At 30.9% G+C, this 26,204-nt stretch overlaps 2 protein-coding genes across 6 annotated transcripts; one reads left to right on the top strand and one right to left on the bottom strand.

Moving 5' to 3' along the window:
• Positions 1-947: 947 nt before the first annotated feature.
• Positions 948-18,306, bottom strand: LOC124356586 (ankyrin repeat and SAM domain-containing protein 3-like). 5 transcript variants are annotated; one of them, XM_046807674.1, is made up of 7 exons: positions 18,117-18,306; positions 9,221-9,322; positions 6,708-6,906; positions 5,739-5,857; positions 2,616-2,797; positions 1,178-1,310; positions 948-1,098 (listed from the first exon to the last, which is right to left on the bottom strand). In XM_046807674.1, the coding sequence occupies exons 2-7, from the start codon at positions 9,304-9,306 to the stop codon at positions 1,035-1,037; spliced, it is 783 nt and encodes a 260-aa protein (XP_046663630.1). In that variant the 5' UTR covers positions 9,307-9,322; positions 18,117-18,306; the 3' UTR covers positions 948-1,034. The 5 variants fall into 5 exon arrangements, with proteins under 5 accessions (XP_046663630.1, XP_046663629.1, XP_046663633.1 ...); XM_046807673.1 differs by lacking the exon at positions 18,117-18,306 and adding an exon at positions 11,932-12,071; XM_046807677.1 differs by lacking the exon at positions 9,221-9,322 and having other exon boundaries at positions 18,117-18,296.
• On the top strand, positions 11,999-25,803 carry LOC124356587 (peroxiredoxin-5, mitochondrial). The gene is made up of 4 exons (XM_046807678.1): positions 11,999-12,130; positions 19,987-20,121; positions 21,613-21,744; positions 25,374-25,803. Exons 1-4 carry the CDS (start codon positions 12,008-12,010, stop codon positions 25,566-25,568), a joined length of 585 nt encoding a protein of 194 aa, XP_046663634.1. The 5' UTR covers positions 11,999-12,007; the 3' UTR covers positions 25,569-25,803.
• Positions 25,804-26,204: the final 401 nt, after the last annotated feature.

The following is a 26,204-nucleotide window of genomic DNA, read 5'->3' as shown; positions in this document are numbered from 1 at the left end:
TGGTGTAATAATTTATTCGAGGGCATTGACATCTAAGACGTTAACACTTTATTCTGTACTTTAATTATAAAATATCGATCTTAAAATCCAACTGAAAAATTTAATCTAAACATTTAGAACTTAACTTACCGAGGATAGGTACTTTAATTTAGTAGCCAAATATAAATTAATATATGCCAAAGTCACATTCTGTAATCCAACACAGCCATTTGAAATATAAGACAATTACTGCTTATCTAAATTACTTTAAATTTTCTCATTTTAGGTCTCATAATACAATTACTGCACAGCAAAAGTTAATTTTTCTTCAAAATATTGAGTAAAACTGATTAATTATCATTCTTTTTCTTGATTCTAGACTAGTTTTCTTGTTTTTTATCTTTGGAAGTGAAATGTGACAACAATGATGAGACTGTTAATGTTGCCTGCAAGGTTAAACTATTTTTAGTAACCTTAGTATTATTCGCCGGGTGCTGCTAATGTTTCCTTCTATTGTTGTGTATAATATATAGTGTTGTTTGTAAATTGTTATAGATTATTCATATTAAGGGTTAAGATTATTATTTATTTTAAGATCATATTTATTCCACTTAGAGAAGTCATATATTTTTGTAAAAGTTTAGTGTTGTACATTCATCGGTATATTTATATCTCATTAATAAACTGTTGCATTTATAATTGTGGTTTATTTTGAATACGAATACTCCTGTTTCCTCAATATATCCTTTTACATACTTATGTGCATGTTTTTCTTTCTTACTCAGTTCAGTAAATTAATTCTGAACTGGAAGTGCTACATACTCTGTGTACGTATGTACGTTCTTCTACTTCCCCACTTTAGTGCAACGTACGATAAATGAGGTACTATAACGTTTTAGTGATAAAATATACTCCTTACTAGAGCGAAAATTGCTGTAATTTGGTATAAAGAACATTTGCGAGTATTAGTTTTAACAGTTTATTAATAAAATTACAGTAATAAATTATTTAGTAAAACTTAAACACAAGGATAAAATGTTATACTTCACTAAATGTCATTGATGGTTTTTTTTATAAGCAGAGATTGCAATGGACATCTTTCTCCGTGGACCAAGGAGTCTAAAACATAAAGCAATTAAAATAGTTAAATGAAAATATAGTTACATACTGTATCTATTACTTAAATTAAATTACTTACTTGATTCCAAAGGATTTCAAATCATCCTCGGAAAAATTAAGAAAAGATTTTAAGTCGATATTTTTGTTCTTAAATATAGGCCAGTACTTTTCCAGTGATAGGGTCTCAAGGAATGTCTCTAAATTAGAGATATCTGAAACAGTTAATTACATTATTAATATGAGTGTTTTACTTTTTCCTTTGCTAATTACTATCATAATCCAGACATTTATACACACTCTAATAATTGTGAGGCTCTCACGAAAAAATAGAAATTAGTTCGTCTTTCCCAATGAAAATTTAAAGTGTTGATTTACAGTTAATATACTGATTTATGATATAGGGTGATTCACGAAGATATGAAAAAACCATGAAAGCTTATTGTACATGTAAAAATAATGAAAAATGTTTATATAAACATGGGTCCAAAAATGCTTTGTTAGTTGTTGAAGTCGACGGAGATGCTTTTGAAAATTTACTGTTGTTTGATTGAATAGGTTTATGTCACTGTTTACTGGTTAATTTTACATTGTACTGTTATGAATACAAATTCATTTAGTCAAACATCTATTCACTCTGTGTATATTATTTATACTGTTGTTTTGTTCAGAATAAATTTTTCTTCATATAAACAGTAAATGTCTTATTCCATAGTTTTCTTTTTTTCGGGAATCGTTGCTAACAATTTTTTTTATTCTGAATTAATTATTTTTCTTTATTTGAGAAGAAAGATGAAACTAACATCAGATCTGTGCAAACTGGCTGAGCATTAGCGAAGCCTATCGCTTGCGGAGGTGGAAAAATATAATTTCTGTCTGTCTATTCGCAAACGAACCGATCTATAAAGTTGATATTTGGCACGAAGCTTCGTTTCTATAGGCATTTCTCCCTAGCTCACCAGAATTTTTATTATTATTTGAACACTGCAAGGTAACCTTAATAATTTAAATGAACATAAAATTGAATGTATCATGTGGCAAGATATCTCGAAAAAGATTTCATCTGTAGATTTCTATTTTTCTAAATTTTTAAATATACAAAAATGAGTTTTCTGATAGTACAAGTCTAACCATGTAATTTGACACAATTTCTCTTTTGTCTGTCGGGGGATGTAAACATTTCTATTCAGTATGATTGTCTATCTATCCACAGTACATCTTGTGAATGAAATGGGTTATAGATTTGAAATTTCGCTTGCAACCTCAGCAAAGCGTGTTACGCAAAAGGTGATGTGGCATACTTCTTGCTTTGATAAGGAGTCTGATTTTATTTGATTCAAATAGCTTTAGAACGAAAAGTAAAATTTACTTTTCACCAAAAAAATTCAAGAATTGTTTAGAAACAGAGCATAGTGAAGTAGAAGATAGTTGTGTACCAAGCATGTTGTCAATATATATTTTGTAATGTAAATATTTACAAGATAAGTGAACAAATGCTACAGCTACTCTGGTGTTAACACCTTGCTCAGAAGTATCTAACAGCTGAGCCAGTTCCAAGTGGCCATTTTTGGCTGCCAGCTGGCTTGCTGTGAACCCTTGCTGGTTGCGTGTTCGTTTGTTTGCTCCATGTTTGACCAGAACCTCCACTAGGCAGCGTTGACCCTGTGCTGCTGCTACCATCAATGGCGTCATGCCCTGGCAACTGTCAACAAATCCAAATACAATATTTTCATGCCGTAAACAATGCACAGCTAAATTTTCAATTTTTTAAACACTTAATTTTTTATATATGTAGGGAGATTGCTTAAATATTTTGCATCAATATAAATTGTTTTCTTTTTAAAAAGTTCCAATTTATGGGATTCAGTTGCTATATTGCTCTTTTGTCTAGTATTATAACAGTGATTGCTTCCTAAAAAAGGTAGTTTGTCAGCTTTCATTAATTGATTAGTGTAGAGAATAGCTTGGTACATGTAATGACTATAAATTGTCTTGATACCCAAACTAGAAAACTTATTTTTGAATATCATTCCAATCAAGGTCCAAAATAATTCGAATACACCTTTTTGTAGTATTAGTATCCTATTTAAATTAAATTTTCATGTAGCTCCATAAATGCATAAGCCAAACACAATGGCAGAATCTACATGAGCAAAATAAAGGAGTCTAGCATCAGTTGAGCAAAATTTTCAAAACGTTGTGGGCATTATTATTTTAGCATTTACTCATTAATACAGAATAGACCAAACAAGCTGCACTATAAAATGCATTTCTTTTCTTATGTTCTTTATGAATTTGAATCATTCATTCTCTTTCTTGAAGAAAATTATTGGTTGTTTGAACTGTTGGTTATCGTATTATTTTTAAAAGCCTTGTAGGAAAATGTGAAGTACAAAGTTCATTAAGAACATGAACCCCTCAAAACTATCTTTGAGCTTATGTTAAACCTGTATATTCTGTAGATTTTCCCCTTAAAAAAAAAATCCCCTCAAACTTCCTCTAAATTTCACTATCAGTTTTTAAAGTAGGATTTTTAGTCTCATCAAAAACTCTTCAAATTTCAAGATTAATACATTCATAAATTTGAATGCAGTGATAAAATTATGGTGTGTGTTCTATTCGTTTTAGAGAGCCTGTAGATTCTAGGGGGTGTTTCCAGACATGTGTTCATTTACAAAATGTCTTACTTTTAACCTAGAGTACGCCCTGAAATTTCCAGACATCAATTTGGCATTAATATACCTTGTATAAAAGAGGTGTACACTTCTAAGAATGTATTTTCCAAAACTTGCTAATTGTTTTGTCACTTCTTAGTAATGTGTGAAGTATTAAGATAAATAGGTCCTTTCTGTTCTCTGTTGCATGCTGGAAGCATATTTTTATGAACACCACTTTTCCAAAATTTTATTTATTACTTTGTAAAAATTACAATAGATTGTTTTTTTAACTCATAGATACATATTTTATGTACAACTTAAAACAAGAACAAAAACACAAACCGTGTACTGTTTAAAGCAAAAAGTAGTTCACAACAAAATACATTTTTAATGAATCTGCTGTTGGAAAGTTCACATAAAATATTGAAGTGTGTTGGGTTGCATGTCTGAAGTTTCAACTCCTTTTAAATTATTTATTCGGTGGCGTGTTTCATGGGAACTCATCAGGGTTAAAACAAGAAGCTATTATGTGAACAGAATGTGCTTAATTAATTAATTATTGAAGAATGTTCTGTTAAGACAAAAAACTAAATAACTATTGTGATACATTAAACATTTTGCTACCTGTCATATTTTATGGATTACAATATTACACTTGAACAGAAATAACTGATATTAAACAACTACTAGTACGTTATGTTTTGTATACTACCATTAACATTTAAACTAATGTATTTATGTAATCTAAAAACAATTTCAGGAACAGCCGTAGCTTGTGTGGGCTTCCTTAAGTTACACCCACTATAGTTAGGACGATATGCGTATTGAATCTAAATAAAATAAGAAAACGTTTACAATATTTATTTAGTAAACTAATACTTAACTATTAAATAAAATAAGAAAATAAATTAGGCTATAATAAATTAAAACAAACATGCCATTGGTGAATTTTTGCAGTTTAATATTATAATTGATGTGCCTATGTAATTGATGTGATTTTTAATTGTAAATTAAAACACAGTATTTTAAGGTGTAATGTTTATTTTCTGCACCGGTCACATCTGCGTAAGGTCCTGACTAATTTACCAATACATAAAATGCCTATAAAACTATGCTTGTAGCTTTATACATTCCAAGTCAGGGGTGGCAAACTAGGCGGCCGCCTAGGGCAGCACCTTTGGGTGTCGGCAAAATGAGAAAAATGAAAAAAGTAAGATACTGTACTTTTCCGTGCAAAAAGTTAGATCAAACTGGTTAGAGTTGCTTTTAAACTCTACTTTAAAAACTTTATATGTTATTAAAAGTTATATGGCAGGGGCACCGACATAACTCTTACAAATCTTGTTGACTTTTACCTGTTTCTGTAGCTAGTTTCTATCACAGTTTATCGAGACAAAGTTAATTAAAAATTACATCTATTCGACAATGACCCAAAAGAGCTTTTAGGGAATATCCACCCTATCAATAGAACAAAACTTGGCCCATCAAACCTTAGATTTAAGTGAGCTATTCATTTTTCACAAAAATTAATATTTAAATTCATTTTCGATGTAGCTCTATAAATGCATAAGCCAAACACAGTTACAGAGTCTACACGAGCAAAATAAAGGAGTCTTAAAGTATCAATTGAAAAAACTTTTGACATTCTGTAAATTACAAATAAACCGGAGGTAATTTTTTGAACAACTTGATCAACATGCAAATCCCAAGTTATGTGTTCATCAAGAATTAAACCCAAAACTTTTGTTCACTCTACTTGATTTAACAAAATGACTGGGTGAAAGATAAGTTTTTAGTATGGCTTCAGACTTACCATATATTTAGTACTAATATCTTATCTTTTATATCACTCTATCTTAACTTCTGCCAAGATCAGGAAAACTTCTAGATATCACCAACTGGAGATTACATTTCTTATCCATATCTTTTCAGACATTTATAACAGATCCTTATAAGCTTCTAGTTGAGTCAGTTCTAACATCTAACCTGTAATTGACGTCAGCTCCTTCTGATAGCAAATAGCCCACAATGTCCACATGTCCAAACTCTACGGCACTGTACAACGCAGTTTTCCCTTGGCTGTCTATAAAGTCCACAATTCCTTTCTGGAACATCAACATTGATTAACATCAAACTGTACTGGTGTCAAAAGTGATTTATTGTACATTGGAAGATTGATTGTATACAAATTTTGGGATTAAAACCAAATGTACAGAACATATCACATATTCTTCTTCATGACTTAACTAATAAATTGCTCAAAACTGATGGAAAAAGTGATTTATCTCAATATAAGTAAAAGAATTAATTCAGGAATTGCATAAATTATTTTTAATGTTAATTTATATTTATATTAACCCCTTCACGGTTTATATTATGTTAATAGTGACTGCGTAAAAGTGTGCCACTGACGTAATACTGTGCATATTGTTATACTTATTGTTTTGTTTATTATATTGTCTGCCGTAATATTGAGCAAGTTCTATGACAACTGTCGTTGCACAAGTAGTTCTCGCATTTTCTACTAGATGTCAGCACTCCTTGGTTCATTTTCATGAGTGTTTTATTTACACCTTGAGTCCGTGTTGTATGTTATCCATACCGGAGTATTTAATGGTTTTATTTCTAATATTTATAGTACCATGGAAATATCCGACACACGAATAGATGATTGGGTTTATTTGAGTTTGAACAAAGCAATTTAAACAAAAACATTAGCTAAAAATAACCATAATTTGAAAATAGACACTAAAAATAACTTTTTTTGCTAAAAAAGTATATTACATTTAAACTTTAAAAACCTATTTATTTTCTGTAATAAAACAGCAAAAATTCAGGAAAACAACATAATTTTAAGTAAAAAAAGAACTGTTAGGGGGTTAGGTCAATTGTGACTTGAACCTAACTGTATATTATTTACTTCATTATCTTAATATCCTATGAAAAAGGGATGACCTGGAATGTTAGCTGAGCAATGGTTAGAGACCCACTCTTGGCCGCAAGATGAAGTGCAGTTTGGTTCTCAAAGTTGAGGATCTTCCTGTCGGCACCTGCAGCCAGCAGACATGTAACCACACGTTCATGTGTACCCCAGCAAGCATACATCAGAGGGGTCCAGCCTCCCGCATTCCTTGCATTCACATCCACTGGCCAACTAGATGTTGAAACATTTCTTAAATTTAAACCAGCAGTATTAAGGAAAACCAAAATTATGTTCTATGAATTTTTAAATGGCAAAATTCAAGTGCCGTATTTATAAAATAAACTGCATCTGAACTACAACAAAAATAAAAAAAAAAAATAATAAAAAAAAAACTAATGAGGCAGTCATAAGAAAAGTTTGTATCTTGAATTATCATGCAGGAAATAGCAATAATTTGCTTTAGATTTGAATATGAATTAGTTTAATTTTAAGGAATTTTCTCAAAAAATCTTACTCATTGAACAATAACAAAAATAGTTAGTGAAACGGCTCTTTTAATTTTATGATATTATGTGTTACAATAAAACTGTTACAGACAGAACTTAGCAGTGGCGTAACTAGGTCTTGGCTTCGGAGAGGATGAATCTTATTGGAAAACACAACACATGGGGTGGTATGGAATAAATTTAAATAAATTAGATAGGCCCAATTCAAAGTAAACATTTAACTGCTGTTTTTCAAACAAGTTGGGTTGTTGTTATAACTATATTTTTTTTAAATGTTAGGGCTTTGGGAGGGGGATTCTATACCCCTCATCCCTCCTCTTAGTTACGCCATTGCAACTTAATTATCTGTTGAATATATTTTATAGTTTGATTTTAATTTATAGCATCTTATTTATAATTAAATTTTAATTTATATAGCAATTAAAGTCATTACTTTAACTGATACATCAACATTTTGCATACATAATTAATTACAAAATAAAAACAGTACTTGATAGTCAATATTTCAGGAAACTCTATCAACTGAAATGACAATATAAAAAAAAAAAAAAAAATACCATATAATATTGTATAATCTAGTTTTAGAAACTACTATTGACTAACTAATTTAAACAGGATAAAATGACTGATTAAATTAGCTCCAGGTGGTATTATAGAACTATCACCTAAAACATAGTTCAAGGACAAAGGAGTTTAAACAAACGATACAATTTTTTAATCACATGTTTTCTTAATAGATTACAATTTTCTTTATTTTTATAAAGTAGTTGCTGGATACTGGGTGTCCCAAAACTATCACCCTCCCCCATATTAACTTTAGAATAGTTGAGAATGTATGGTGTTATACTTATGTAGTAACATATAAGGACGTTGTTGTTGAATTGGAGTCATACTATTTAACATTTCTGCGTTGCCCACTCTCCATTTTGAAGAATAGAGAATTAAAATCAATTAAAAACGTCCTCAGATGATATTTTCAAACAAATTTTTAAATTCTTAACCATTCAAAAGTTAAGAACAAGCGAGGGTGTGTCTTTTGGAACACTGTAAAGGTACCTACCAACAAAAATTTTCCAATAAATAAACAAAGTAATGTAGAGATAAAATGTTGAGTATTTTGTAATAACCAATGGTCCTACCATTTGCTGTAGTACCTTCTTAAGTTTACAAATAATTTTATAATTTTACAGACAGGTCGTCTCAAGCTATTCATCAAGTAACATTTCAGTGAGCAATAAATTTTAAAATTCATAGTTTTTTCTATTTTTAATTTTCTTGGGATATTTGATGATGAAAATGTCTTGTCATAGTCGTATCAGATTTGACACAGACACAGTCTAAAATCAAAGGCTTGTTTTAGTTTGTTAGATAAACAGGGAATAAGATAGTGGGTAGGTGTAGGAGTGCTCTTCAAGGTTAGATAAAATTACATTTGAGTAATTAGGATACTTTGTTAGGTAATAAAGAAGGCACTCCCCACAGATGTGTTTCAATGGATGAGTAATATGAAACAGAATTTAACGATTTTACGAGACTCTAAGATAATTTCACAACTTTGCTTTATTAAAATGTTTGCAATAATGGTTTTATTTTACTGCCTAGTGTAAATTATTTATTTAATTGTATAGAATATAGATTTAATTTTTACTTCTCTATTAGTGTACATTTGTAAATTTATAAATAGCCTATATACATACAGTATATGTTCATATTAAAACCATTTTGCCATTCTGTTGTTTAGTTAATATTAGGTGTATTGATGCATATTTTCACAATTAGTATTGCTTTCAACAATAAAAACATAGCTAACTATAAATTTAATGAGTAACAATGAACTATACCTTCCCTTCAGTATTCTTTCAGGTGATTTGGAATATTGCAGACTCAACCTCTCCATTTGAATGCTAAGTATTAAATGAATCTAAAAATGTGTTGACACATTTTACAGTAATTTTGAATAAGACATTAAATTTGTTTTAATAAAAACTAAAAGGACTATTCAAATACGTTGTGTCAAACAACAAACTGTTCAAACTTGCCTCTCTAAAATTTCATGGACATGCTTTTCATCTCCCAAACTACAAGCAGTGTAAATGTCGTGTTTTACTTCCGATTCGAAGTCCATCTTGCATCTCCATATTCTGTATGACCAACCACAGAGAAGTTTAAGATTTTTTAATAATTATTATTCCAATAAGGTACTAATAAGTACATCTAAGTTTCTAATAACTACAATGCTGAGTATATCAACAATAAATTTAGTAAATAAAAGTCTTTAAAAATACCCTTTCCGGCTTATTTCCTTCCAGTCGGAAGAAATGTAGATATCACATGTCAAACTGCAGATAAATTATCAATAAATTGTGATGTTTAATTTAAACAACACTAATGGAACAATAACTCTGAAGTATAGCATGTTCTGACTCATAAAGCTTTCAAGTATTTAGGAACTCCATCATCCTAAAATTGTACAAGAAAAAATCCTTTAAGCGCAAACATTTGTTTGTAAAAAATGTGGACTTGATTTAGTTGTAACGATTCAATTGTATATTTATATAACTTTTGAGAGGCCCACATCTTGAAATCTTAACAGTTATCGATAAATTTGCAAGAATACATGTCGTTTGAAATTCCTTGAAAACTTTATAAAGTTTCAATATTTATTATATTATGAAATTCCAAAGATAACAATATTGTACAAATGCGAAACCACCATCTTGAAACCTTCTGCTGTTTACGAATAGCTAACAAACATATTCAGGTCATTTATAATTTATATTTTTCCACCAAGTTTACTGCAATCGGCATAAAATTGCGGTAATTATAGTATTCCAAATTTTTTCATGGTGTTACTGTATATTACTCAAAACTTTGTACGATCACTATCTGAAAACCTTAAGAGAGATCAAAATCCATCTAAGAATAAACATTATTGTAAATGACTTGAGAATATAAAACACTTTTTTGTTTTGCTTTATGGCTACATAATACCTGAGATATAATCTTTCTCAACTGTTTAGAAACTTAACATGAGCGCATCTTGAAACCCTAAAAGATATAGAAAAAAAGTATAAGAATAACATTGTTTACAGTTATGTAATATGTTGAAAAATATGTCATTTTGGGTCTTTAGCAACAAACAACTGATACCTCTCAACTGTGACACGCTTGGCGCCCCCGGCTTGTGCAAGCATTCCTTTAAAAGTGGTCGCGCTTACTTATGCATTGACAGATTTCTTGAAAAAAGTTCTGTTGGAATTGTTATAAAAATTTCAAAATAGTTGGTATCTTGTAAAGTTTGTATAACATATATGTAAAACAGCTGATGCCTATCAAAAGACAAAATGTTTGTTGTATCCGGCTTGTGCAAGCGTACTTTTTAAAGTGGTCATGCTTGCTTATGCATTGAGGGATTTCGTTGAAACCAGTACCGTTGGAATTGTAATGAAATTGTTCAAATAGTTGGTGTCATGTAAAGTTTTTATAACTATAGTGGCTTTATTATTATTTGACTTAAAACATTTTGAACATACACCATTTTGTTAATATTAAGGAAAATAACACAATAATTAAAAAAAAACTTATCTATTTAAACTTATGCCAAATTTGGTTTCTTTAGATAACTAGAGATATTGTTTTAATTAAAAAAATACAAAATAGCAGGTAGCGACTAAACAACACATTTCTCAACCTATATAGGTTGCAACATATGTGTAGGTAATGTTTATGCTTGAAATGATGAATAAACACAGAAGTTTGTAACACCCTGTATATATGCTCTGGGTGGGATGGATTCCTTATTCCATCCATCATGAATTTAAACCACTGTTACAAATCATATCTCACAAATCAGTAAGAACAAATGTGAATACACAGGTTTAGTTTGGAATCAAGCTTTCTGTATTATTTTTTATTTCTTTTTTGTATTTTTTAATTCAAATCATGTAATTATTCCGGCTAACCAAATTAAAAATGAATGAATAAGATTCACAATAGTAGCTATTTAAAATGTTAACATAAAATATCATGAAATCTAGGATGAGAATTATAAGAAATTTCAAATAACATAAGAAGTCCACAAAGAGACAATGATTTTAACAAACTTTTATTACAAATTTAATACTACAATGTTTATATTGTAAATATATATTTTGACTGGTTATGCAAATCTTAATTTAAGGGAATTCTAGTGTTTAAATTTTCTTAATCGTTAACCCAAAGATATAATGCAATGCAATAACAAAATTGAGTTCAATAATTGAAACATGCCCTCAACTCTTTATATTCATGTATCATGTAAACTACATAGTCTTTTATTGTCAGCAAGAAAATCATGTATATTTTAATAAAAACAATTCTTCCCTTGTTCAATTAATTACTATTGTATGTATTAATACAATGGTGGGAGGGGGGGGGAGACAGACAGACAAACACACACTGGTGTGGTGGATGTCATGAGACCTCTTTTATGACTTTGGGTACATTTCTATCGTGATTTATGATTACCATTTTAGATTCCGACAAACTCTGGCATGTGACATATTATTATGACATAAATAGTCAGTTAATCACACTTAGGTAACTATATAATTAAAAGTTTAAAATGTACAATAAAATACTAAATTCTACTATATGAATAGTTAAATATTAATTTCATTACAATTAAAAACACCAATTAAATGGAATGCGTTATATACTCAATGCATTTTGTTCTAGAGTGAAAAAACATTAGACGTAATGTTAATCTAACCTTGGAGAACGCAAGTTCAGTTTCAAGGTCACCGAGCCCCCATCTTGAATCAAACCTGTATAGGAGGGACGTAGTCATGCAATCGATTGTTGGAAAGCAACTTATAAACGTACTCGCAGAAACCACAGTCAGCAGACTACTGTCGTTCGAAGCTCTTCGTGCACTACACACTTCAAACGCATTAAATATGCCTGCTAAGGTAATTAATTACTTATTATCTGTAGTTTGACTAGTCATGTCGAGCCCTAACTCGATTACTGTAGGAAGTTATTTTAGGTTAAGTGCTAAACTTTGACCTGTCTTTGCCGGCTATTTTCATAACTCGTACTGTACTTGATTTTGCATGCATAATTTTGCCATTACAATAATGTTTAATTTAATTTATTATCAAAGTCTGACGAGTCAATACAAGATTAAACTGGAATAGCCATATACCAATAATTGTAAAATCTATTGATTTGTTAGATAACGTAATATTGACTTACAGCTACTTATATCATTTTCTGTACATTTTGTGTAGTTTAACATTTTCTGTATTATTAATATGTTATCATTTCTGCAACAAATGCTTAGGCCTTCACTAACCATTCATTTTTGAAAAGGAAATATTTATACCTAGAAAAGCCTAAAGTATGGTTTGCTGAGTTTTTAATGTTTTTAGCTTTCTCTGAAGCATTTATTGTGACTAGTTCATCTAAACTTCTGATAGAGGAATGTTTTTTGTTCATCACCATCAGTGGGAGGCATCGGGTTTGCACTAATGGTCGGGGGCAGTGTCAAGTCACTCGAAAATATTTACCAAGGATTAACATGGATGTAGACTGCTAGGCCTATAACTTTTTTGAATGTTAGGTTATCCTAAGCAAAATTTTCAATGCCATCGGATAATAAATAGGAAGGTATAATTTGGAGACTGAGTACCCTATGACTTAAATTAATTTTGATAAAATTTGGAGAGCCTACCAATAAAAAAATTAAATAAATGCCTTGTACATTCAGTTAAAAATTACAAAATTTTAATTAGCCTAGAATTGAGTACTGTACTTATAATGTGTTGTTATACTACCAATTACCAATTTGTTACAGCAGGGATTAACATTGGCTCATGGGGGATCCTCAGGCTTTTTTGGGGTAGGGTACGATAAGCGGACCCGGTTTTTTATATAGAAATTGGCAAACGATAAATTACTTAATCATAATCATCTATATAATCAATTATTTTGAACTACTAACTTAAATAATCTATATCAACAGCTGTAAACACTCTAAAATAATACACATAGGATAATATTTCAATTTTACATAAGTAATTCTGATTATTAAAAATGGCATTCAATTTTAGAAAACTACACGACGTTGCTTTTTTGTGGCTTCAACATGTTGGACTCGTACCGAAAAACCCATTATGTGAAATTTGTGGGAAAGAAACAACTGTAACTGTGAGAGGAGTAAATATGGTCGTCTTCAGTTTTCCTAATTTTGGTTATAATAATTTGTTTGATTACTGTAAATATTAAATTCATATTTTAATTTAAAACATATGATTGTTATTGAGGACTATAGGTACTTTTATATTGATTGATAGTCTAGGATTTGAGATGCGAATATTAGGTATCGATGACTATATTCTTCGATATAAAAAACCGAGTCTGCTTATCGTACCCTACCCCTTTTTTGTGTTGTCATTTATTTATTCATAGTAAACACCATTTTACAAGAGATAATAACGTACAAGATGGCAATACACAATGAAATCTGATAAATTTTAACGAAAATGTTCAGTTCAAACAAGTAACATTTATAATCATACATCAAGCATAAGTATAAACAATAATAAAAACAACAAATCCATAAAGAAAGAAAACTATAAACATAACATTAATCATAAATCAAACATTGATAAAAACTTAACAAATAAATTAACATCGACAAATTTTTTACTTTAAAAATACATGCTTGCGAGATTTTGCACTGTCGAGAAAGAAGTCGTATGATATTATTTGATCAAGATCACCTGTAAATACTTATCAGTAATGAAATTGTCATATACAAATTAAAACGCTTAAGACAGCCTATAACACTGGTTCATAATCTTTTTTATATCTCTTACCTCTTGAGCAGGCTTTTCCTAAACATGTGTCTCCTTCATGCCTACTTCCCCCTCCGATAGTTTATATATAAATTCTTTTTAACTTTAATAGCCTATCATTTTAATATTACAAAAAAACCTGAACACATTGTGTGAAATATGATTTTTATTTTACTATACAAAACTTAATTTAAATCTTATAAAATAACATACAAATATGATAAAAAAGTAGATATTTTATTATCCTGAAAACATTATTTTGAAAATGTTTATGATAATTTTATTCAGTGAGATCCTTGAGCTTCTCAGTGTTTAAAAATCTGGCTTGCTCAAATGATGAGATGTAAAGCCTCAAATCTGCAGATGATTCAGGCTTAGGCTATTCCTTTGTTTAATTTCTATAAATGCATTTGAAGAAAATGCTCAACAAGTACTGTGCTTCTCAAGGGCAACAATATATTTCAGTGCTTTATCGCTTTTACTTTGATATTCTGTTCCCACTCCAACCCAGATTTTAGTGAGAGTTGTAATTTTGAACTTGGGACTGCAGAGAAGAATATGTCAAGATTTCTATCAGTGCTTCTCTATACAAGTTCTTAGCCTGTTCAAAGTAACACTGATGAAATGGATTAGAAGTCACAGTTTTGCTCTGGAAAGTATTCTCTAAATGACTCCTAGACACCTTCTATGTGGGATACTATATCGAATACTTACTCATTTTGACAATTTGAGATAACTGTGCCAAAAAATGTTGAAGTGAACAGAAAAAAACTTCACTTCTTAATGAGACAGTATTCCCAAAAGCATAGTTTTTTTTTAATGATTGATTCGGTGTTCTTTGACACCTTTAAAATCAATCAAGTATGTTGAATATGGAGCTTGCATTGGCTACTATTTACTTAATTACATTTAAAACATACAAACCAATACTTAACACTTTTATTTTTGTGAGGCCTTTCAATAGCAAGGCTATCTTTGTCAGACACATCACAAAAGGCTATCGAAAGGCCTCACAAAAATAAAATTTTTTAAATATTGGTTTGTGTGTTTTAAATGTAATTAAGTTCACTCAAGTATGTTAGATGCTGAAGCCAATTAAGAAACATGCAACCTAACTCAAAAGTGTAATCTTAACAATTTGTTGTTTCATTTGAGTTTAAATAATCATGTGAGAACTTTTGACAGAAATAACTATCTGATGTCTGTACGAAAAAGTAATGGTACATGTCAGCTGACCTTCACATAACAACTAAAATATTCTTGATTATAGTATAAAACGCATCATTGCAAGCTTGGCTGTTAGACCACACAGCCATCCTGACTTGATGGCTTGACTGTGCTAATAGATCTTTTAAGATTTTTCTCCACCACTGTTCATTCACTTACTGTTTTGGTAATGCACTAACGTGTGGTGATCACTATTCGTAACGCTTATAGGGTTAACGATGAAAGTCGTATTAAGAAATATTTTGCAGAAGTTAGGCGCTGAATATTTAGTTTTTGTAATGAAAATTGGTGCTTTGGTATTATCTGGAGGTCACTATTTATGGAAGAGCTTTTCTTTTCTGGGGCTCTAAAAAACTACATTATTAGAAAGTACAGGTGTTGTTTAACTTACTGCAAAAATTGTATATCATTATTATTATTGGTTCCTGTTTTCTGTCTCCCAAAAAGAAGCCATGTCGGTGAAAAGAGGCCACTGTCCCTATCTACTATTTGTTATTATTACTATTGTACCAAAAGTAAAGATAAGCCTTACGATTGACACCGAAGGTGCCAGTGAAGTTCACACTAATGGCCAGGGGTTTCTCCGATTGGTACTTTCTTGACCTCAGATTAAGTGCCAGATCGTTTAAGGTGATCTGATGTGATTCGAAAGTACCGATTGAAAATGCCCCTGGCCATCAGTGCGGACTTAGGTAGCGTGAAAAATGAAAAACATTCATAGTACGTAATTCAAGCTCAGCAAACATGAGCGCTTGTTAAATTTTATAATATATTTATAATACATACAAGTATGTATGTACTTCAATAGCCTATAACAAAATTTAATATAGTAGATAGGGACAGAGAGGCCTTATTCTCACCGACATCAATTCTTTTTGGGAAGTAAAAAACAAGAATCTATCGTCATAATGACATTTAATTTTCACTGTAAGTCAAATAAAGTGTGTTCTTCATAATAATTTAGTTTTTCTAGGTCCTGTAAAGTTAGGTATATAAAATTGTACCTAAGAAAGAATTTCAGATTGAATATTACAAACCAGATTTTAAATCAAGAAGTAATCAAAGAACAGATTAACTAAGGATAAAATCTGAATAATAAATCTTTTATTTGAGACAGTTCTTCTTTTGTTCCCCTTTCTCTTGTCCCACAATCACCCCGGATTCCATCCTATTCTTTTTGTCAAACATTACACTTTTTGTTTTAGCTGTTTTTGAATGTAACACAAATGAAATAAATAAATAGCCTATTCAAATGAGTAGTATTAACTCTAAAACAAATGTGAACTAATGTTTTAGCAATCTCAAAATTATAAACTTCCTACTAGCTAGTTTTAGAGATTTTTTACCATCTAAAAATTTCTCTTTCCTTACATGTGGTTACCATATTAGGAGTGTTCCTCTTTGTTAGTAGAAATATTCATGCAGGGACGAAGACATATTCACTGAGTATTACTAAACATATTGGGTGCATTGAAAGTATCCATGAATAATTTGCGTATAATTATAAATAGGTCAATTTTGATCTACAAAATATATAGGTGCTTTATTTATATTACTGATATATTATTGTTGTAGTATCCATTGATTTTGTTTCTGCAACAAATCTAATTTTACTAACGTGAATTTTAAAAATGTTCTGTTAAGTTTTTAAGTTAATATTATGCGGTAAGTTTGAGGAAGTTGATTGAATCTGTTTTTGTGGCTGATTATTGTTACTGGTATTGATGGTTTAATGAAGGTGACTCGACAAAAGACTGTAATAGCCCAAGTGAATTAGCTTGACATTGGTGTATTCGATAGTCTGTGGCGGTCCGGTCGGTTGATCGGAGGTGGTGTTGTGTGACCAGAGGAGATGATAATGGTGTTTGGCCTTGGTTGACTCACTGTCTGAAAACAATTACTTAGACTATCCAGTTGAATCAGTCAGTACCTATTCTATCTTATTCACCTATCTGTGAATGAATGCATAAAAAGTAGGATAAAATATCTGGAACTTAATGCAAAACAGTCACATAATAAAGATTAGGAAACAATGATTTCAATGAATTGAAACCTCTCTGGAGTTACCTTTTTATTATAAACATAAATGAACAAGGAAGGAGAAAGAAAAAATAATTTTAAACCGTTTAAGAAATTATAATTTCAGTGTACTAACACAAAGTGATTGTTTCAAGCGATGATTACCTAAATGTTTTTCACCAACAAAAAAATATGATTGTTTCAAAGTATGGTAAATGAGTGCAGAAAGTATGTCTAAAAGATTATTTAGTTGGAAAATTCACCAGGAGAGATTCTGGGTTTAATCAATTGTGATTTTATCGATTGATCAGTTTCTTTATTAACATCATGCTCATGTACTAAAGTATGATTTCCAGAAAACAAAGCTGTATGCTTTTGCACTTAGAATAAATAGAGAGTACTAAAGGGGCATGAAATGTTATAAGGAGTTTTCTGCCTGCGTTGATGCTTAGTACCTAAAAATTAAGAATGCTCAATAACTTTCCATCCGGTCACAGTGAAGGTGAATTTAATGTAAAACTTCTTTCACACTTTCTTAATAAGAACAATGTTAAAAAATCTTAGTTCTTAGGCCTACGTGGCTAGTGCTATGAGTAGCATATATGTTTTTTGGTTTATATGTTGTAGAAACATTGCCAACACAATTAAAGTCTTGAGATATTTCAGCATCACTGTGAAGAGCCGTCATCAGTCAATAGATGTTATTCCTATTTCTACTGATTTTATAAAAAGCTATTGTAGTTAAATAAGAGAAGTTCAGAGAGTCAGGATACATATGTTATTTGTTGAATATGAAGTTGCAGATTGACCACTTCATGACTGGAAAAACCATTTGCTAAAAATTACTCACCTATGGTTGAATATTGAGAGGTTTCCTCGGCTATAGGGTTATGCTAGTTGATGTATTGAGTAAATTTTTTAGTAAACAAGATATATCACGGGTTAAAACGCCAACAAAATCGCTATTTATAAAAATTAAGGTGAAAGAGGCTATATTGAATACTTAGTGATAGAGCTATACTTGATTATTTGATTTTCTATGAAATTAACATCACTGCTTGAACTAAAACGTTCATGTGTTTATCAATCACAGTAAATCCAAAAAATTACTTCATCATGTTTGTAACTAACTTAAAATTTAAAAACACATGATCATGTATCAACCATTTACTTATTTATTCCGCATTTCTCATTATAAACGTTATCAGTTAAATTCTGTTATCTGTCCCCATAGCTTAAACTTTTTCTGTGCAACTAACAGAAATGCAAATCACTTAGTGAACTGTTTTTATAGTTGTTTGAAAAATATTAGAAGTATTTCTAGTTCCTAAACTGTTATATGAGGTATCTATCATCTTCTTTATATTATTCTGTGTAAGAAATCTATTTATATTTATATCTCTGTCTATTTTGTATCATTCACAGCATACAATGACCCCAGTATTCTATGATATATGACTACAAAAATAATCTGTACTGCCAGGTAAACGAATATTATCAATATGCTATATCAGTCGACTGATAGTTATGTGACTTGTTAGTCATAATGTTGCATAACATTGCGATAGTTATGTGACTTGTTAGTCATAATGTTGCATAACATTGCAAAATGTATACACCTAGGTACATCTATCAGTCTTACTATCTTAGCATTAAAAATGATTTTTATTCTCTCTGTGAATACCCCTTTCACTGCCACGCTCTGTAGTATGAATAAAGTATTACAAAATGCACTGGACTGTTAAAAGGAACTTAAAATTTCTGTCTGCTCAACTATCCACAAGTATTTATAAAATGGAATATTCAACTATCAGCTAGTGTTGTAGAGACGTACTGTAGGTTAGATGTATTGTAAAGTGAATATGGAGGATGAGTGTGGTGAGTTATACTAGGTGAATAAGGTGCAGCCTTGTTCTAATATCAACTGGTTCTTAGCAAGTGCTATTTAAATAATGGCCCCATAACCAAATACAAAAAAAGGTAAATGGAGCCTGAAACACAAAGTTTTAAATTTTGCTATACACAGAGTGCTTATTTAGCTGCTAGCCGCCATTATGTATTTTTTTATAAAACTATATCTGTAGAGCTAGTGAAGCTACAGGTACCGAACCACCACCAATGTACCTTTGCACATTATATTAATAAATAAGGGGAAAATTCTAAAAAAGTAAGGGTGTGATTTCCTTTGGTGCTTGTTGCAAATTTTAAAAGTGTAATAAAAAAAACTGTATTGTTATAAAACATTTACAAAATACCAACTGTTTTGCAATTTTTATTACAATTCCAAAGGTACTTTATCTAATGAAATTTGTCAATGCATAAGGGGGCATGACCTTTAAAGGTTACGCTTGCACAAGCCGAGGGCAACAAACATTATTGTCAGTTGAGAGGCATTAGCTTTTTTGCATCAGTTATAAAAAAATTACAAGATATAAAATATTTTTATTACATTTCCAACAGTACTTTATTTAACAAAATCTGTCACCACTTAAGCGAGCACGACCACTTTAAGGTCGAGAGGCAACAGCTGTTTTGAGATGTTGACTGTAACATATGCCCTGTGCGAACACTCAGTACAGAGCCGCAATGACAGTATAACCTCTCTTGAAACCTCTCATGAAAATACTATGAAAACCTAAGATTTTACATTATATTAGACTTCACATGTAATTATGGTAAAAGGACCATTGAAGGTTTGTTTCACACTTCTGTTCTGACAGGTCGGAGACAAGATCCCTAGCGTGGACCTGTATGAAAATACACCTGCTACCAAAGTGAACATTGCCAAGCTGTGTGAGGGCAAGAAAGTGGTTCTGTTCGCAGTTCCTGGAGCATTCACCCCTGGCTGCTCTCAGGTAGGTTGTAGCTAGTATCTGTACAAGGTACTATAGAGATTAGATATTTGACATTGTGAGACATGGAATCTGCCTCAGTCAAGCGAGTGTGCTTCTATTATTATTATGACATGCTTCTTATACACTGTTAGTGAAGAAGCTGGTAAAGTTAAGTTGATAATACGTTTGAAATATTATGTTACTATTGTGTTGAAATGTTATGTTATATCTCAAACAGTCCATCAATCTTGGGGACGGATGAGAATTGGAGTAGTAGTATACTACGGATACTAACATTCACACGAAATAAAGTACAACAAATTTTAGAGCTCTGACTAGGGCTACCAACTGCATATGAGGATATAGATATTCGGTACTTTTCTTCTTTTACATCATTTTTATAAAATGTTTATTTAATTTTTCCTTGAAATCTTCATAGCTAAATACAGTATTAATTACAAATATACTAAAAGTCCATTTGCAATGTTGGATTTTAAAACTGTGAGTATATAGTTATTAACAGTGTTATAGTTATTAACCTTGCTTAATTTAAAAACAAGTCCCTTTACTTTTGCTATTACTGTCTTAGATGAATGTGTTTTATATTTTTATAAGTTTTTTGTTTGTTATTTTTAGGAAAATTAAGAGACTTAAAAATATAAATGAGTGTTAAATGTGTCATTTTTATTCAATCCAAAGAATTATTTATCGTCAATTTCTTCCAGAAATAACATGGCGTCAAGATTAAAATGTAATACATTTACAGAAGTAAAATTGTACATTACAAAATTGAGTCTTGCTTTACAAAGTCTTGTTTGAATCCTGAATCCTTAAATGTTTGAGTGTTGAGTATTGCAATATAAGGTTTATAGTTATTAGATATTTGTTCATCTTTAAATATTTATTTTCATAATTAAGTGAGTGTAGTTAAATATTCTCTTGCAGCTCAAACCATGTTCCTCACCAAGGTGTACAGTAACCACAGCTGACAAGGGAAATCCAGGGTTTGTCACTTATATGACATCATTTCCTGTTGTAACCACAAATAACCTTGAGTGGTCCAGAAGTATTTATCTCAGTTATTTTCCTACCTCTTAGTCATCATGAGACAAAAAATCATTAGACCGAAAAATAGGAGGAAGAAGTTGAAACACTGAATTAAAATCTTTTGAAGCAGGCAAAACACAAAGTTTATTAAAAAGGATATATTGAATAATATGTCAAACAATTTGTTAACATTTTCTTTGGAAATTTTTATTTTAGGAGTTATAATGAACTCTCTGAAGAATATAATGAGATGACACCATTTGACAGCAAGAAAAACCCTAAAATCAGTTATTACATTTCTGGAGTAAGGTTAATAAAATTATGTTGTAAGTTTTCCCATCCTTTTTCCATAGTTGGTAACTTTTCTTATAATTTCCACTTGCATCGAGTTATAAAACTATCTAGTATATATGTAACTTTTGTAAAGATTAGTTTTTACTGAGACTTGACAATTTAATGCTCCAGACACATCTGCCAGGATACGTGAGTGATGCCCAGAGTATCAAGGACAAGGGTATCTCTGAGATCATCTGTGTGTCAGTGAATGATCCTTTTGTGATGGCAGCTTGGGGCAAGGACCAGAAGACTGAAGGGAAGGTAAGTTTTACGTATAACAAAGATTTTACATAATATTTTCTACAATACTATTCTAATACACGCAAGATCTTCAGAAAAATACAATTTAAAAAACTGTCTTCTTACCAATTACTTTGTTGATGATAACACTTGCAAGATAATTACTCAAATTAAATAAGCTGAATGTAATTAATTGTGGTGATGAACTGCCAATATAATTGTCATTATTACCAATCAGGGTCAAAGTTCAGCAGACATGTCTATAACGTTGGTTCAGCAACATTAATAAGTGAATAATTAATTATGATTTCTTAATTAAACAACTTGAAATTTTAATTGTCTGGGCAAAGACGTAGCCAGAAAAAGATTTTTGGTTGATGGGGTCAACATGGAATTGAGAGGGCCTCCCATAAAAACATTCAAATTTAGGAAGCAAAATTGTGAATTTTGCACAAAGTTTGAACGTCTTTAAATAGGTTGTAATAGGTGTCCATCGTATAATTCATTGTTTCTTTATATCCTAATCCCTTTTGGCATTGTTTATGTTGCTGATAACTAAAGAATTCAAATATATAAAATATACAAAATAAAATAAAATGATGATATATTGCTAGCACAATTAGACATAGTTTAATATGTCAGGAACTTAGTCATTAAATTATGTTAACATATTTAATATTTCTTTCACATTTTAAAGTTTTGTTAGTATGGCTATAATTCAATAATGAATTTTCTACTTTCAATTTCTATTTAATTACACTTTTATCTTATTGCATGTGCGTTTGTTTTGTTTCAATTTTACAGCAATAAAAATATTCCAAATTAAAGTTGTTTTAATGCATTTTATTGCAGTACAGTTGCCATGATTAAAATAAATGTTCAGTAAAATAACAATTCTAATAATAAAGCGATATTTCATACTTATCAGCTGTTATCTAAACCTTTTTGTGACTCAGTATTTTTTTATTATGTACTATCTTTAACAAACTATTCTTAACTAATATAGTTTGTTTGTAACATAAAAATAAATATTTTCAAATTGTATTGTTCCCCATGTCCACACTCTAGGTTTGCTTTTTAATATATTCAAAAGTTAGCAATTAATATTACTTGCATACAAAAAGAAAAGAGAAAAATTATACCTGATAAGTCGTCAAAAGGTTTCTATAATTGAATATTTATGGAGTGTTTAAAGATGTGCAACACTCAAACAGCTTTTGATAACTTAACATTTTCTTACAGCTTTCCCTAATAAGGGACCTGGGATATCCTGTATACTCACAATGTTAAATTTGTTAACTTTATGTACTTATTTCTCTGTAACCATAAGTGATAGAGACTTACTGTTTGTTTTGATTTTAAGATAGTACTAGTCTGAGTAAATTAGTTTAAAAAGTTGCCGTTTAAAAAAAAGATTATTTATAATTTTTTTGTAAATGCTGTAATTTTACATTTTTATAAATGCCCAAAAAACTACTATTTGGTAATTCTAAGCAATATATGGGTCAACCTCGATTTTTCTCATATTACAATATAATGTTCCAATAGTCAATTAGAAAAGGAAATGACTAGAATTTCTTGCTGGAAAGCAGTTATAGGGAGCAGGCAACCGCGAGAATTACCTATTAGTGATCAGGGGCACTGACGTGATCTGGGCTTCAAATTTGGAACTACTCGAGTTAATTTTTTTTCTAAAAGAGCAAGCAGCGCGAAGCGCTGCGCAGCGGGCAGGCATCGTGCATGATCCTTTTTTTTATTACAAATTTCTCATAAATTGTTATTACATATTACAATATAATGTAGGTAATGTATGTAAAACCATTTTAAACACATAATTACATGCTGGAGAGCAAAGTAAACCAATATAATCCGCCCAATACAAAATCTCCGTAAAAATCTGGTAAAGGTGTCATCCTTTGGCTTGAATCAATTCAGTATATACGAAGATCATGCACGATGCTTGCCCGCTGCGCAGCACTTCGCGCTGCTTGCTCTTTTAGAAAAAAGATTAACTCGAGTAGTTCCAAATTTGAAGCCCAGATCACGTCAGTGCCCCTGATCACTAATAGGTAATTCTCGCGGTTGCCTGCTCCCTATAACTGCTTTCCAGCAAGAAATTCTAGTCATTTCCTTTTCTAATTGACTATTGGAACATTATATTGTAATATGAGTTGCCTGCTCCCTATAACTGCTTTCCGGCAAGAAATTCTAATCATTTCCTTTTCTAATTGACTATTGGAACATTATATTGTAATATGAGAAAAATCGAGGTTGACCCATATATTGCTTAGAATTACCAATTTAAATGAATTATGAAAAAGTCTCAACTTAATATGTCAATAACAATAATAAGAACAAAAGGAAACAAAAATTAAATAGATATCTCCTATGGTTTTAAGAAAAAGGTACACGAGTAGGAAAAACAAGTTTTTCAGGTATTGCAATTTAAAAATCTAACACTATTTAAACAAGCAGTTTTCTTTACCTTAGTGCATTTCTGCACATAACCTGGGTGATCTGAGTCTTCCTGTACTTCATATTTATCCTCCAACTTCCTTTTGGCCAACTGCCGCTTCTGACGACAATTTAAAAAAAATTCTTCAATCAATTTTTCAGCTTCTGCGATTTGTTTTTCATTATGAGCTTTCATAACTATTATGGAGTTACTTTAAGGCTTTATACACAATGTTTCTAATAGTCTTTATCTTATTATGTTTCCATTGTTAAAAGTAGCTATTGTTTCATAAACACCTAGTTCAGGGGTAGCTCTCATAACAAAGTTTGATTTCGATCTTCTGGTTCAGACTGCAACCAGAATCAGCGTCTTGCAAGGATTTTGTGTGCCACCATGAACACATTTTGACTAGCTCGGGATTAGAGAGGTCCCTGAATATGGGTCTTATCTGATCCATAACCATTGTGGGAAAGTGTGTGTTGTTGGTTGTATTGTTCATTGCTATTTTTAACCTTATTGAATTTACACCAACTGTTGGGAGATAGCTTTTGCATTGGCATTTCATTGGATGAGTAGAACTGAAAATACTCAGCCCAGACAGCTCTTCACATGTTGTGTAAGCTGTCAGTATTACACCTTATTGTTAGGCCATAGTAAAGCTGGATTTCTTTGATGCCAGCATCAGTTAGCCGGCCACAACTGCCCTTTGTTTTTCCATTGGATAGTTTGGTTTTTGAAAATTTTCTTTTTAGCGAGCAGAAAGTAGAAACAATAATAAAACCATCTGATGTTTCCTGCTATACATTTGTACAGTTGTACCAGTAGCTTAGCATGAAAATTAAATGGTTGTCTGAAAATAAAGCAATATAAAAAATAAAATAAGATGAAGTGTCAGACCTTGCTTAGTGTTGTTGAGAAGCTAGTGAAAATGCGGAGGCACGTTATTACTAAAATGTCAATAACTTTTTAATATTACTCAGATAATCATAATTTTTACATAGAAACAAACATGGAAATACACAAAAAAACAATAATTGTGAAAATTTCCCTTAGGGTGATCCCAGTCCCCTTAACAGTCTTCAAGGATTCAATTAACAATTGCATCACCTTGAAACTAATATAAATGTACATATTTTCTAAATAAGTTATATGGCATTGTATTAAAGAAATCCTGATTCATGTTGATTGTTGACAGGTTCGAATGCTTGCTGACCCCTCTGCTGAGTTTACAAAGGCCCTGGACTTGGCTACAGATCTGCCACCTCTAGGAGGAGTCCGCTCCAAGCGGTACTCTATGCTCATCGACAACTGTGTGATCTCCAGCATCAACGTGGAACCTGATGGCACCGGTCTCAGCTGTTCGCTGGCAAAGAATCTCAAGGTCGTGTAGAGCTGCTCCCACACGTTATATTTTACTCAAGCCATCACGTGAGATATTTAGATGTTTCTAATTTATTAGACCAAACTTGTGTAATTTCACTTTCACGTTCAAGCTGCATTTCCGTTTTATTTTTATCGGTTAATTTGTTGATGTTATTATAAAGGCATTCCCAACTATAACCACAGTAAGCATTGAGATGTAAAGGAATAGGCCTTAAAAGTTTAATAAAATGTTTTATAAATAATGTGTACTTTTCTTTTGTTCAGAACCTTCTAGTGGGGTATCCAGGGGAAGGGTTATTGGGATATATCCCAGCTCCAAAATTTTGTAAGAAATATTATTTTAAGACAGTAAAATGTCAGTAAACCACAAATAAATCAGCTTAAAAAGTTGAAAAAATGTCTTATAAATTATGGCTCAGTAATGGTAATTAACCCATTGAGGCCTTTGCAGGACCAGTAGCAGCATTAAATTGGGCAAAAATGTAAGAATTGGTTAAAGCTTTATAAAATAAAATCCATCAAAAGTTGAGCAATAAGTTTTTTGCCACTGTCTACAGTAAAACGTACATTAAATATACTAAATACTATATTTGTAATAAAATATTAATTAAAAAAAAAATTATGGTTGCCTGTAAAGTCGGTT

Source organism: Homalodisca vitripennis, chromosome 3, assembly GCF_021130785.1.
Source record: "Homalodisca vitripennis isolate AUS2020 chromosome 3, UT_GWSS_2.1, whole genome shotgun sequence".
Lineage (NCBI taxonomy): Eukaryota > Metazoa > Arthropoda > Insecta > Hemiptera > Cicadellidae > Homalodisca > Homalodisca vitripennis.
Note: the sequence above shows the minus strand (reverse complement) of the source record. Positions and strands in the feature narration are given on the sequence as shown.

Excerpts from the sequence above, each read along its gene's own strand:
- LOC124356586 (XM_046807674.1), bottom strand. The coding sequence starts at position 9,306 with ATGGACTTCGAATCGGAAGTAAAACACGACATTTACACTGCTTGTAGT. Across the intron at positions 6,907-9,220 it reads GTCCATGAAATTTTAGAGAG|TTGGCCAGTGGATGTGAATG; the intron begins GCAAGTTTGAAC and ends TTCAACATCTAG. Across the intron at positions 5,858-6,707 it reads TTGCTCAGCTAACATTCCAG|AAAGGAATTGTGGACTTTAT; the intron begins GTCATCCCTTTT and ends TTGATGTTCCAG.
- LOC124356587 (XM_046807678.1), top strand. The coding sequence starts at position 12,008 with ATGCAATCGATTGTTGGAAAGCAACTTATAAACGTACTCGCAGAAACC. Across the intron at positions 12,131-19,986 it reads CATTAAATATGCCTGCTAAG|GTCGGAGACAAGATCCCTAG; the intron begins GTAATTAATTAC and ends CTGTTCTGACAG. Across the intron at positions 21,745-25,373 it reads ACCAGAAGACTGAAGGGAAG|GTTCGAATGCTTGCTGACCC; the intron begins GTAAGTTTTACG and ends GATTGTTGACAG.